This window comes from Mirounga angustirostris, unplaced genomic scaffold (genome assembly GCF_029215605.1).
Source record: "Mirounga angustirostris isolate CCGP_5_RB_7025 unplaced genomic scaffold, mMirAng1.0.hap1 SCAF_4, whole genome shotgun sequence".
Lineage (NCBI taxonomy): Eukaryota > Metazoa > Chordata > Mammalia > Carnivora > Phocidae > Mirounga > Mirounga angustirostris.
The window spans coordinates 48,451,823-48,466,982 of NW_026991712.1; the positions used below are offsets into that span (position 1 = coordinate 48,451,823).

General features: G+C 38.8%; 1 protein-coding gene across 3 annotated transcripts in view; it reads right to left on the bottom strand.

The window, feature by feature from the left end:
* ATP6V0D2 (ATPase H+ transporting V0 subunit d2) overlaps nt 1-888 on the bottom strand; it is a 43,481-nt gene extending 42,593 nt beyond the window's left edge. The window contains exon 1 of one of the 3 annotated variants that reach the window (XM_064588143.1): nt 549-863. In XM_064588143.1, coding sequence (XP_064444213.1) covers nt 549-678 — 130 coding nt within the window. In that variant the 5' untranslated portion in view covers nt 679-863. Of the gene's footprint in view, nt 1-548 lie in introns of all 3 variants that reach the window. The other 2 variants (XM_064588144.1, XM_045896291.2) reach the window with 2 other exon arrangements.
* Between the last annotated feature and the right edge of the window lie 14,272 nt (nt 889-15,160).

The following is a 15,160-nucleotide window of genomic DNA, read 5'->3' on the forward strand; positions in this document are numbered from 1 at the left end:
AGTCCCACTCTATTTCGGATCAGGTTGGTGAGATCAAGCTCCACCCAGAGTCTGCTTAAGATTCTCTCCCTCTCCCTCTCCCCCTTTCTCTTGCACACGTGCTCTCTCTCAAAAAAAAAAATTAAAAATAAAAAGTGTAACTCTGTACACTTTATTAATACACTTCTTTATTAAGACATTAAGTACCAAGATTAAAGAATAAGTGCAATACCTAGTATAATTATGAAATCATGAAAATATACATGATATTTCAAAGTATCTGCAAGAATTGTATAGGGACATGAAAATATCGAATTTTTATTGGTAACAAAGTACTAACCACTGTAATTTGTTGCCTACATTCATAATAAAAGGAAATGCTAAAATTGACAAGGAAGATGTAATATTTTTTCCTCATCCAAGTTCATGGACCCCTGAAGTCTGGACTCTGGGAATAAGAACCTGTTCTTGACTCTCAGGCCATGGGAACACGGTCCCTTCTCCATGCTTCCAATGAGCAGCATCATTCCCTTGTTCCCTTTTTAAATGGTGAGAAGAGCAGCACGTACCTTCCAGGGTCTCGCACTGGACCAGGTTGAGGTAGTCCTGCTGGGTCAGGAGGCTGGCCTTGCACCCTCGCACCAGGCCTTCCAGGTAGCCATGGTCCACGTTAAAGTAGAACTCGGCGCCCTCAAGCATGGGGAAAGAGATCACAGCCAATTTGGGCTGAAGCAGCTCTGGATCCTAGGGGGCTCCTGATGATTTGCTCTAGTCTGGAAAAAAGTACTAGCAGTTATCAGGAAGAAACCTATCAGCTGATAGTCAGGGTTTTCATGACTAGTTTCCTCTGGTTTCTGTGGCTTTCATCAGCATGCTCAGCCCTGTTTTCACAGCAACAGTGAATCAGCAAGATAAGCCAAGTAAACGCGGACGCAAACCGCCACCGGGAGAGGGAGAGTGGGAGAGAGGGAGGGTCAGGCCTCTGCTCTGTCCCTCCCAGGGCAACTAGCCCCCTCCCAGCTTTGCCGTTGTAAGTCCTGAAACACTTGGTTTTGTGAACATTCCTCCCTCCATCTGAGCTTCTGAGCTTTCTGTTGTGAATTGCATTTGTCCTAAATTTCTTGAGGACTGTTAATATGAGAAAAGGGAGGGCTTTTTTTTTTTTAATTATGTTTTGTAAATAGATCAGTTGGGAACAGGCAGTTCGAAGAATCCTGAGAAGCTAATTCAGCAATGCAGTTGTTTGTAAAACAAATGTTTAGTAATGTCTTAACATTGCAAAGGCTAATAGCTGTTTACCCCCCACCCCTCCACTCCCCCTGCTCCCTGCCCCCAGCCCCAAATCTGGGAGCAGAGCCCAGAAAGCAATCCTGGAGGCAAACATTCTATAATAAGCTACTACCTTTACAAAATTGGACCCTTTATAAGGCACTTTTTATTTTCTTTTTCCCATTTAAATCTCACAATCACTGGAACATACATCTGGGCAGATAGTATTATTACCCAAATCACAGATAAGAAACCAGATCTCAGAGTTTGAGAGACAGCTCAAACTGCACATAATACAGTATGTACTTAATTAAGCCAGGACTTACTGAATTTAATGCTCCAAAAAGGAGTGCTTGTTCTCTCCTATACTTAGCTCAAAAATTGTGTCAAATATCCTGAACACTATATATATATATATATATATATATAATATTTCACTTTCATATATATGATGTCAAATTCTTAATTGAATTTAAAGTGCCAGAAATTCTCCAGTCTCTGTCTCAGTATTTTCAAACTGGGAGAAGCTAGATAAGATTAAATCACAAGAAATTCTGCTTTAGTTGTTGAAAATCGCAGAGAGCCAGACTTGGTCTAGCACAGTGTCCAGCATTTTGAAAGCATTTAATAAACAGTAGAGGTTCTTTTGATTACATCATCATTATCCACCAAATTCCCTGAGTATGTTTTAGGTTGAATCATATGAACTTATAACTTTTGTAGATCAAAAAATGGTTGCCTATCAGTAATTTTATACATTTCAATTTAATACAAACTTACAATTAAATAAATTAGAAAATAAATTCATCATTCCCTAATCATTTAGCATATTACTATTATTTGTGCATTTGAGGTTATGTCTACTGTATATATATGATAGATATTCTGCATAATGGCTTGTTACCATGCATCCCTCTTCAAGTAAGGGTTTAATGATATCATTATTGTAAATTTGAAGTTGACCATGGTGGAAGTATTTAGAACGGGGAAATAGGCAAATGGTAAAAATCAGGGCTTGATTTATTGTTGGTTGTTTGTCCAGACTTGAGAACATGTTAATAATCCCTCTAGCCATTACATTGTGAATTGCAAATTTTGGAGAAATAGTCTCTTAGTATTCAAAAACCCTTATCTGATTTAGCAAAGATAGCATTCACATAATAAGGAACAAGTGAAGTTCTGATATATGTCTTTATTGTTTCAATTTCATTCTACTCTTTAGTGTAAATAAAAATGTCAACCATCACTCAGGGGTGCCTGGGTGGCTCAGTCGTTAAGCGTCTGCCTTCAGCTCAGGTCATGATCTCAGGGTCCTGGGATCGGGCCCCAGAGCCCCACATCGGGCTCCCTGCTCAGCGGGAAGCCTGCTTCTCCCTTTCCTTCTGCCTCTTCCCTCTGCTTGTGCTCTTTTTCCCTTTTTCTCAAATAAATAAATAAAATCTTAAAAAAATATATCAACCATCATTCATCTTGGAACCACATTTATTTGTTGGTTGAAATAAAGTTGGGCTACAGATACTGGAGTTGAACAAAGATCAATGAAAGCATTCTGTGAAAATTGATGGACCATATGGAATTTACAATATGGAGTATTATTTTATTGTTATATGTAAATTGTGTGGTCATATCTTTTATAATAGTAAAATTTATAATAAACATATACAAACATATTTTGGGGGGAGAACCCGTTGTTAAACACAATACAACACACAATCCTCACTGTTCTGCCCAGAGCTAGCCTTGCATGTCAACATGCTCAAAAAAAATTTTGTGTATGTGTGTGTGCAAAAAGACATTTTATTTTTTTATTTTTATTTTTTTATTAAAGATTTATTTATTTATTTGAGAGAGCGAGAATGAGAGAGAGTACATGAGAGTGGGGAGGGTCAGAGGGAGAAGCAGGCTCCTCGCTGAGCAGGGAGCCCTATGTGGGACTTAACCAACTGAGCCACCCAGGCGCCCCAAAAAGACATTTTAATTTGCCATCCTTTACATTTATATGCAGAGCCAAGTTCCAATGTTTCTTTAAAATGATAGATCAGGGGCTTCTGGCTGGCTCAGTCTGTAGAGCATGTGACTCTTGATCTCAGGGTCATGAGTTTGAGCCCCATGTTGGGTGTAGAGGTTACTTAAAAAATTTTTCTTAAAAGACTACAAAATAATAAAAAAAATGATAGATACCAACTTCCTCTGTGATTACAAAATTCATGAATGAGGCAGGCCAAATACTTCTCTTCACATAATCCTTTAAACTTGGCACAAACAAAAATGTCTCATTCCTGCTAAAGGTACTTATCAGAGATGAGATCCAACTCCTGAGAGATGAGAGGAAACCCAGTGCAGTGACATGCATCTGGAGCTTCTTTATAAACGTGTCCCCATGGTGCAAACAAAATAAAAATGTTCGTTTCAGTGTTTAAACTACCAACGACGTTTAGGAGAGCAGCTTGCACTATGGCAGAGTATGGGTTTAAGTCACTTCCCCTCTAAGGACCAGGGTTTCCATGTGTAAAATGAGGATAATAATACTTACCTCGATGTGGAGAAAGGGGAACCCTCCTACACTGTTGGTGGGAATGCAAGCTGGTGCAGCCACTCTAGAAAGCAGTATGGAGGTTCCTCAGAAAGTTGAAAATAAAACTACCCTACGGCCCTGCAATTGCATTACTGGGTATTTACCCCAAAGATACAAATGTAGGGATCTGAAGGGGTATGTGCACCACAATGTTTATAGCAGCAATGTCCACAATAGCCAAACTATGGAAAGGGTCCAGATGCCCATCAACAGATGAGTGGATAAAGAAGATGTAGTATATATATATATATATATATATATATATATATATATATATATACACACACACACACACACACAATGGAATATTATGCAGCCATCAAAAAACCGAAATCTTGCCATTTGCAATGACGTGGATGGAACTAGAAGGTATTATGCTAAACGAAATAAATCAATCAGAGAAAGATAATTATCATATGATCTCACTGATATGAGGAATTTGAGAAACAAGACAGAGAATCATAGGGGAAGTATGGCATCCTCTTTCCACCCCAAGGTGCGTCCTACCCAACACTCTGCCTCTAAAGACACTCCAAGAGACTGTTCAAAAGTGGCGTGGCTGTCCACCTTGAGAACTACCTCAGAGCTTAGCAAGGCCTTGGCCTGCCTTAGTCCACTACATCGAAACATCCAGGGGCGCCTGGGTGGCTCAGTCGGTTAAGTGTCTGCGTTGGGCTCAGGTCATGATCCCAGGGTCCTGGGATCGGGTCGGCATCGGGCTTTTCCTAAAGCTGTATGTCTTAGTTGTTGGTTTAGATTTTAAAGCATTACATGTCCCAGAATATAATCTATAACTGCCATGTAAGCATCATCCAGCTTCACTAATAATCCACTGAGAGCCAATTTTGATTTAGCTATACCAGGTATCAGAAGCTTTTCTGCATAGGGCAAGATAGCAAACATTTGAGGCATCGTGGGCCATACTGTTTCTATCGCAACTACCCAACTCTGCCATTGTTGCAGGAAAGCAGCCATAGACCACACATAAATAAATGAGCATGACTGTGTTCTAATAAACTTCATTTTCAAAAACAGGTGGTGGGCTGGATTTGGCCTCTGGGCCATAGTTTGCCTCTGCCTGATCTATAACCTTGCCCACTTACTCCTCACCCTGAATTATTTTCAAGTAAACCCAATATATCATATTACTTTATGCCCAAATTTCAGTATCTCTAAAAGATAAGGACCCGTTTATAATAAAATTATAATTCTATCATAATACTAAAGTGATTTATTAATATTAAATATCCAATGTTCAAATTGTCTCAGCATTTTTTTTTTTTTACATTTGCTTTGTTTGAAGGAGGAGATGTTACAATTGGTTTATATGTCTCTTAACTTTCTTCTAGGTATACTTTCCCTCCCGCTAGTGCTATTTTTTAAGAAACTGAGTCACATGTTCTATAGAGGTTTCCACAGTTTGGAATTTGCTGATTGCTCCTGAGGTGTCATTTAACTTGTTGCTCTGTCTCCTGTAATTCCTATAAATTGGTAGTTAGATCTGGAAGCTAGATCACCCTTACGTAGGATTGTTTTGGAAGAACACTTCACAGCGGTATTGAGTATTTCCATGAGGATACATGTAACATCTGTCTCTCCCTGCTTTTTTTTTTCTTTTTAAAGATTTTTTTCTTATTTTTAAGTAATCTCTGGAGTTGGATGCTTAGCAGACTGAGTCACCCAGGTGCCCCTAACTTATAGTTCTTATATAGAAAAGCAGGATAAATACTTCAGTAACTACTTATCCCTTTTCCAAATAATTAGTTTGTTCCCTAGCATCCTCCAAAAGTGACCAATAAGAGTTTTATTTTTATAAAAAATAGTGTTTTTAATTTATGGATTTAAACCTAGCCAGCATGTTCTTCTGCTAGAACTCTGGTAGTCTTTGACAGCTTCCTTGCTTTCTGTAATGACAGGACGTTCCATGCTCATTTTGTACAGTTTCTGTGCAGACCTGGAATCAGCTATTTCTCCCAAAGCTCTGGTTTAACACGGCGTTCAGAAAAAAGGCAAAGTCTCTGCAGCGTCGTGGGCAATGCAGCAGGTGGCGATGGCCCCGCGCTGCTCACTGGAAGCTAAGGTCAGTAACCAGGGGTGGCGGATTTCTCAGAGCACATGTGCTCAGTAGAGGCAGTGTTTTTGTAGATGGGTTTGCTATTACCTTTCCTTAACATTCCCCTGCACTTCAGCTGTTCTAATTGGAACTTGTCAAAACAAAGCAAACCTCTCAGGTCAGCCCAAGAAAAACATTATCCTGGAAAAAAAAATGCGTTTTAAAGCCACATGAACTGAACTCCTGTGTATGTTCTTCAAGAACCTCGACTTGATTAACGTGGATCACGGCGAGAAAAAACGCAAAGCATGTAACTGAATTCTGAACTTGGCACAGGAACGTTGCAGGCAGACCAACATGGTCCCCTTGACGTTGATTCGGAACAGCTCTCGTGTTACCAGCCGCCGTCCGCTTCTGGCTTCACTTAACTCTTGTGAACAGGAGAATTTGCGAACTGTCATCAGAATCATTGACTTTTCCCGGCTACTTTATGTTTGAGGTTAGAAGTGGAATTATCCACACTTTGTTGATTTTGGATTACTCAGAGTTTTAAGGGTATTTTAATATTTTCTTCTTCCTGAAAAGAAAACTACAAGTGTTTCAGGTGTTGGCTGGCTATGAAACCTGTTCGGTCAGTGATTTGCAATGTGCTGTCTGCCCTAATGATTCGCTTTTTGTACTTTAACAAAAGAGTATTTTTGCTTTCATATATTAATTAAACCTGGACCGAATACAGTACATGCCTTCCTTCATAATATCTCATGTTCCTCAGTGGCCCTATTTCGTTTATTGCAGAATCTGCTTTATGGCAAAAATTTTTAATCTGATTAGAAAAGAACAAAAATCAATCATCACTCATAATATCCAGATACAATATTTACATAGGTATGACTATGCAAAGTTAAAAAGTTCAGAATCTTGGAATGGCTATTTGTTTCCAAAGCTTAAGGACATTAATTAGTACTTTAATCCAAATTCCATATTCTGAATAATTACTCGAGAAAGATGATAATTTCCTCTTACATTTTATATTTTGTTCTTTTTGTTTTCTTTTCTGCTCACCAAAGCAATGCATACTTTCTGCAAAACTTCAACCATTACAGAAATACATGAGATGAAATTGCCTCTAATACCACTCTGAAGAGATAACCACTAATAACAGTTTGGATCGACATTGGAAAATGTTATTTAAGCTCCAACTATTTGCCACTGTGGTGCCAGACTTAAATTTTCAAGGAGAAGGTCATTTTGGTTTTGAACCACAAGAGGTCACCATAACATTATAGTAAGCCTCTTTTCATTTGCTTTGCCTTACCTATAAATCTTTTCATTTGAAGAATGTCACGTCAAAGTTTAAACAAGTGACTTCCAGTTGTTTATGTTAAAAGATTTCTTTTAGACCTCTCACTAAGTTCAAGGAGTCCTGCCAAGACCTGTCTCTTACTCCATGCCCTAAGCCATCATTGGTCTTCATAAATGCAAGCCCTTCTTCTTTCTAGACTACAAATTATTTTTTTTTACTTTTTCATCTGTTATTTCACAAACTGGTTTCATTTACCCTTTATATTCACAGCAATTTATCTTGTTTTCAGCATCCCTGAGAGATGTTCTGGGGGAAGGAGGGGAAGAAAATATCTGTGGACAAATAGGTTTGAGAAATGCAATAGATAAGTATATCCCACGTTGGACAAAGTGCATATTAACATAAAAAATCTCTGAGAAGTTCTTTGGTGATTAAAACTGGTTAACTTTAAAACAGCATTTTCCAAGCAATTGGTTGGACAGTAGCTCCCTTTCTTTGGGTAATTCATGCCTTTAAAACCAGAAGTAGTGGGGCGCCTGGGTGGCTCAGTCGTTAAGTGTCTGCCTTCGGCTCGGGTCATGATCCCAGGGTCCTGGGGTCGAGCCTCGCATCGGGCTCCAGCCTCGCATCGGGCTCCCTGCTCAGCGGGAAGCCTGCTTCTCCCTCTTCTACTCCCCCTGCTTGTGTTCCCTCTCTCGCTGTGTCTCTCTCTGTCAAATAAATCAATAAAAATCTTTAAAAAAAAACCAAAACAACCAGAAGTAGTATTCTTTGGAACATTTGGGACACCCTGATTTATAACATTAATTATTTTTAAATGTTATAAAGCTCATATTGTACTATTATATAAACAATATCTGTAACTTGAAAAAATTATGTATATTTTTGAATTCACGTGTATTTTAAAATGTAACAACCTTACAACGTTTTCTTCTCTCCTATAAGTGTTTCCCATTTTTTAAATTTTTTCTATCTTGATGGCAGAGATCCCAGGACCTGTCTTGCTATAGCAGTAAGCTCCTAGGGTAATTACATGAACTAATGATGGAAAATTCACCACTAGGTATAATAAATGGCATTATTATGCCAAGAGCACTATTTCTATGAGGAAGTATGAACTGAGAAAAATAAATTATTATAGGTAGAAAGGTCATTATTTTACATTATTATAAGGCTAGAAAAATGTCACAGAAGAAAGATTTGTAATCAGAAAAGATTTTATACTAATAAACCTTAAAATCAGAACAGGACGGGACCTTGGATGCCATTTAACATAATGTCACACCAACTGCAGAAATAGGGAGGAACTCATGTTTTTTTGAGACTAATCATTAAATTTTCAGATATTTCCAAGTATTAAAAATATCTACTTCCTAGTAAAGGAAAGCATGCTTCCATAGAACTCCAATACACTATTCTATTTCAGCAAGATAGGTTTTTTTTTTTTTTATATTATGTGGGTCACCAAATTCTCTTAAAAATTATTACAAAATGGCTTTTAAGGGGCGCCTGGGTGGCTCAGACGGATGAGCGTCTGCCTTCGGCTCAGGTCATGGTCCCAGGGTCCTGGGATCGAGCCCCACATCGGGCTCCCTGCTCTGCGGGAAGCCTGCTTCTCCCTCTCCCACTCCCCCTGCTTGTGTTCCCTCTCTCGCTGTCTCTCTCTCTGTCAAATAAATTAAAAAAAAAAAAAATCTTTAAAAAAAAATGGCTTTTAAAAAACATTTGAAATGATTTTTTTTTTCTGGAAAAGAAACCTCTTAACGTCAGAATGCTTCAAATGCCACGTGGAATAGAATTATAAAACATATAGGGAAATGACAGAGAAGTTGGGAACACAAAAAACATCCTTCTCACCTTAAAGAAAGGGAAACTCGGCTTCAAAAGAGTTGAGGTTTTTTTTTTTTTAAAACAGACATGAGAAATCCATAGTGGCAGAACTGGGGATAGAACAAAGATATCCTGACTCCAGGTTTCTGATTCATTCCACTATTTTAAAAGTGACTTATAAGCTGTTCATAATTTTACACTAATATGAGTTTATTATTCAATTGTCCTTAGAGCTATAATCTGAAATGGAGTTACTCTTCTGGGGGAAAAAAAACCTACACTTCTCTATTTACACCACTAGATGGCAGGTTACTGAATGACCCACAATAGGCGCAGGACGGCCTATAGATCTAGAGCGGTAAATAGGGTCATTGAAAAGAGTGGTGAATTGCAAAGTCACAAAAGTTAGGAAATTGTAAAGATTTAGGTGAATGGGATTTGTTTGCTGAGAGTGAGGTCATCATTTCCTCCACTTTACTGGGAAAGTAGTGAGAGCCAGTTCCAATGACCGTTGAACCCTGAGATACAATTCGCTTTGGTGATCTCACATCTGTGTGGTGAGTAGAAAACGAGAAGGTTTAATCAAAATTACTGAGACTGATTACACAGGGCATTTCAGCATCAGAATGTTTCCACTGTAGAAGACCTTTCGGAGTACAATGCAAGAGGCAGAAACAATAAAGGAAAAAACTGAAAAGACTTTTACACAAATATTTAAAATACCTGTGTAATGGGCCCCCTGGCTGGCTAGGTCCCTAGAGCAGGAGACTTTTGATCTCAGGCTTAGCACATACCTAAAAAAAAAAAAAAAATCCTCTGTGTTGAAGGGGTTGATGGTAGCACATTCCAGTGTCCTCTACGCAATGGAACTAAATATTCAATAACAAAGGAATGCTTTAATTACATTGTAGAGCACATACATGATGGAATGCTGGTCAGCCATTTAAAATCATCCTTTAGAGGGATGCCTGGGTGGCTCAGTCGGTTAAGCGGATGCCTTCGGTTTAGGTCATGCATGATCCCAGGACCTTGGAATAGAGCCCTGCAGTCAGGCTCCCTGCTCAGCGGGGAGCCTGCTTCTCCCTCTCCTCCCAGGGGCTCTCTGTTGCTATCTTTGTCTCTCTCTCCAAATAAATAAATAAAATCTAAAAAAATTTTTTTAAATTAAATCATCCTTTAGATAAATGTCTATTTTTTTGAGATGGGAAAATAAGGATACGGACAGGCAGAAAAAAATGTTACTTTGCATTATATATACCATGATATTTTTAATAAATAATAAAATACAAACATGGAAATGAATGACATTTATATACATCTATAAGTTAAAGTTGTTTCTCTCTCTCCACTCCTCTCCACCCCCACATCCTGTGGCAGCTACCTCATATCCCCATTTTCCTAGAGGAAAGGCATTTGGGGGCTATGAATTAACTGTTTAGATGGCCAGTTTTGCCATTTATGAATTATCGCACTGAGTATGGCTGTGAATCTTTTTTTTTTTTTTTTGGCTGTGAATCTTTGGTTTACATTTTAATTCACTTTTGATTGTCTAAAATAATATTTTCAAATTGTGGTTTGTAGACCATTTGCATTGGGTTAAAAATGCAGATTCTTGGGCTCTTTCCCAGGCTCAATGAATCTGAAACTTGGGAAATGGCATTCTGGAATTTGTATTTTAAACTAGCTCCCTGAGTTATTTTTATGCACATTAAAATTTGAGAACAATTGGTAATGTCTGGGATCAAGGGTGAGAAAAAAGAGAGCAAAAATATTTGAAGTAGTGAATGATTTTAAGCATTGTATTTTATTTATTAGACTTCTTGTCTGAACTATTTTTCTGGCAAATGGTTTTTACTCCACATTTGAAAAGGCACACACATATAGGGACAAACCAGTGATGTAATTTTAACAACCTCAGATCTTCCTACCAGCCACCCCAGAAATTTACTACTTCATTAAAGCACCAGCATGATTTGGAAATTGAAGTGAATAAACCAAGAAAGAATTTCTTGATAAGCAAAACAAATCAACAATTCAGAAATAAAGCTTTATATAATGGAGGAATAAAATCTGGACTTAAGCATTCTCTGCTATTCCTGAAGCCAAACATCACCTGACACGTTTGGACACCAGAAGGGATGATTATTAATAGAGTGAAGAAAATTAGTCTTGAAAGCTTTCACAGCTGGCTTCAGCTTGACCATGGGCTCCTCTTGGGTAGAAAGGCTTTGTCTTACATTCTGAGACTAATGTTTTGGAAGGAAACTGTGACCTCCAATTTCAATCCCCAGCAGGTTTCTCCAAAATGTTGGCTTGAAAACATTGGTCGCAGACTAACAGTTGGAGAGAAGAGTATTGCCAAGAATGCAGTGGATGGTGTTCTAGAAAGAGAAAGCTATTTCCCTTGGAGAGAAAGGCTTGTGTGAGAATTGTATCTGGTACATGTGGAAATGCCTCGAAACCACAAGTCAATCAAGAACCAAGGTTCTTTTTCCTGTCGACTTCTTTTAAAGAGTTTGGTTTGGCTTAACTATTACAGCAAGGAAATCCAGGTCATGTCTCAGTAAATAGTAACAAAAACGTTGGTTTATTTAAGTTAGAAATCAGTCTCTAAGCCACTGGTGTTTGAAATATTTTTGAAAACTGCAAAAATTCTTTGAATACAAGTTTTGATTTTTGTTAAAATGCTCATCTGAAAATAGTTCGTCTAGATAAATTCAAATACTGCTTTCTTTTCATAATAATTGTATTGATAGTTGGTATCTGAGGCAGCCATGAGAACTGCACCTTGAGAACCTCTTACTTTCGGGAACTTGACTGAGGTCTATCTAGCCTCTGTGCTTTGAAATCCACTGCTGCGTTTGCGCAGAGGCCGCCTGCTCCCCCAGCATCGGGGTGGCGGGAATCCTAAGACCTGTTCCTGAGAGACAGGGGACTCTTTTCTCAGAGCCTGATGACCCTCTGCATGGCACTTTAGGACTCAATCTTTTTTAATGACTCTTTTAGTCTTTTTTGGCTCCCTCCCTGTTTCCTTTTGCACAAGCATTTCAACGAATAAAATTCTTGCACATTTAGTCCTATTTTGGTACCTGCTTCTTGCAGGGCCAGGAATAACACACTATCTCTTTGGTAGTTTCTTCTCTCAGAATTACATTCTGATGGGAGGTTAAAGTGGTTGAATTTGAAGTGTAGGAGTAGACATGCATTTTTTTTTTTTTCCATAAAGGAAGAATATGGAGCTAGAATCGAGACTGCAGGGATGGAAAATTACAAAATGTCCTACTCTGCTGAGATGCCACTGGTAGTCATTTATCCCCTTTGTATTTCCATCTTCTTCTTAAATATCTTTGATCCTTTTTGAAATTTTTATTTCTCTATCTCCTAGCAACTGCACATTTTCCTTGCGAGGGGTTTTATCTGAAATCACATGTGTTTGTGGTTATCTCAACTTAATTTTTTAAATTATTTCGGCAGTTATCTCAGACTTTTGAGAAGTTTATAAAATGAAATCCCACAGAAGTGAATATAAAGGGGTACCTGGGTGGCTCAGTCAGTTAAGTGTCTGCCTTCGGTTCAGGTCATGATTTTGGGGTCCTGGGATCAAGCCCCATGTCAGGCTTCCCACTCAGCAGAGAGTCTGCTTCTCCCTTTCCCGCTCCCTCTGCCCCTCCCCTGGCTTGTGCTCACTCTCTCTCCTTCTCTCTCTCCCTCTCAAATAAATAAATAAAAAATCTTAAAAAAAAAAAAGTGAATATAAAGGACTTACTATGGCAAAATCAAAGCATTTGATTACAAAGGTATGTATAAACATACAGATGTGCATACATTCATATTGATTCAGTCTGATAATAGTTTTAATGTCTATTGGCTACAGACTGAATCAACAAGAATTTACGGAGATCTTCCCTTTTTTTCAACAGCTAGATGGACACAGTGGTCCAGGTCCTCAAGAGACTTACTATCTAGTTATGATTAGACTTGACCACATGAAAGATCATAGAAACCCAGGCTTGGAAGAGGTTTGAATATTCATCAAGTCCAATCACTTTGAATATTCTCTTCCCCAACAAGGCCAAGTGCTTGAGAGACTACTTAACTCCAGTGAGAGAAAGAGCTTGCAATTTAGTCTCTAGCTATCTTTGACTTTCGAAATGCCTCTTTATAATGAAGTTTCCCTCTCTGGTCTGAGTTCTACCTGTGAGGAAGCCAGTTTCCAAGATGGCCCCCTCAAATGCCCACGTCCTGGTAGTCACAGCCTTGCTTGGCTCCTGCCCACAGGGTACCAGAGTTGCATGACCAAGAACAGATGGCAAAGGTGATGGGATGTCACCTCTGAGATGGAGTTATAAAAGACTGCAGCTTTGGTTTTGAGTGCTTTCTTCCTCCTTACCTGGTGCATGCTCTCTGGTTCTCTTCCCCTGTTGTGGGGGAAGCTGGCTGCTTGCTGTATGGAGAGGACATTCAGGCAACCTGTGGAGAAGCGCGTGCGAGGAGGCTGTTTGTCCAACAGCCAGCAGGGAACTGAGACCTGCAATAGTTACAGACATAAAATTGGAAGGGTGTTCAGGCTCAGTGTAGCCATGAGGTGCCTGCAGCCTCATTGGACAGCTTGACGATAACTTCCTGAGACCCTGCACCAGATGCACCCAGCTGGGGTGCACCCCTCCTAGATACCTGATCTTCAGAACTGGGAAAAAATAAATGCTTGTTGTTTGAAAGCTACTAAATTTGGGGAAAATTTGTTACAGAATAATAGATAACTAATACCCCTTGAAGTCATTTACTTATATTTGTTTTTAATGTAACATATTGTAATTATATATAATATATAACAATAATGATATTTATTGAGCATCTATACTCTTCCATGTACTGTTCTAAGTGCTTTACATGAGTTAAGTTATTCCACAAAACCCCTATGACATTTATATTTATATTATTTCAGGTTCCTAGATGAGAAAAATTGTGGGGGGTGCCCAGAAGGTTAAGCAACCTTCCTAAGGTCATAGAGCTGGTAGAGAGTGTCACTGGGACTTGAACGTGGGAGTTCTATTTCCTGAGCCAAGCTCTCAGGAGGTCGCATCAAGCTGTAGACTGGGGCTCTAGCCATCTCAAGGTCCAGTGGGGGTTGGAGAATCTGTTCCCAAGTTTGCTCACATAGTTGTCAGCAGGCCTAATTCCTTACTGTTTATTAGCCAGAGGCTTCCTTCCTCACCACAGGAATTCATCTCATTAGTGAGTTTAAAGATGAGATCACACCACATAAGGCTTTGTTTTTTTTCTGCCCACCAACATATTATAAATGTTTTTCGATGTAACTAAACATTTCTAACCATCATTTTTTAAAGGCTTTGGATTCAAATTGCCACCTTGAAAAGACAGAATTTCTCTAGGTGAATCAGCTAAAATAGTGAAACACTTTCCCACTTGAATTGATGCACTAAAACAGGGAAACCTCATTCACCATGATGGCTGTCCGCTTCTTTGGTTCGCTACTATAAAAAAAGTGAAATTTGTGTTTTTACTTGACAACAGAGCTCTTACCTACAGTATAGTACTATATATACTAATAATTTGTCTTCTTTTTTGTACTTATAAGGTAAAGAATGTTTAAAACTTGAAATTCTACAGAAGTTAAGTATTCTTTATTTAGTGCCAAATGCAAAGATATGCAAGTTAACATGAATAATTCATTACTGTAGTGAAGGAAAAACATTTTCAGTCATTGAAATTTCTTCCTGACTTGTCCGGATTATGGTCTTTGTTTCTTCTTTCTTTTTTGGTAAGGTGTCGTGAGAATGAGAAATAGTCTGCCAAGGGAAGCAGGAAAGTTTCTCCCATCTCTGACTTTCACACAAAGGCATCCTACTTAGAGTCTCTTATTACTTGTTCATGGGAACAAAGCTCAGCAAGCAGCTTTGCGCTCTTGCTTGCATGCAGTCGCATCGCTGTGTTTGTGAAATTGGCTTAAAAGAGCCCCATGCGAGTTGTCATTACAAACACAAATCCTACACCTTGGGAAAAAGGAAGTCAATCAGATGAACACCTTCAAACCGATGTTTCAGGCGTGAGATCACTTTAGGGAAAATGGATCCCAGCAGGAGGGCTCTTAAGAGAAGTAAGACTTGAAAAACAACCCCAACCAAATTGC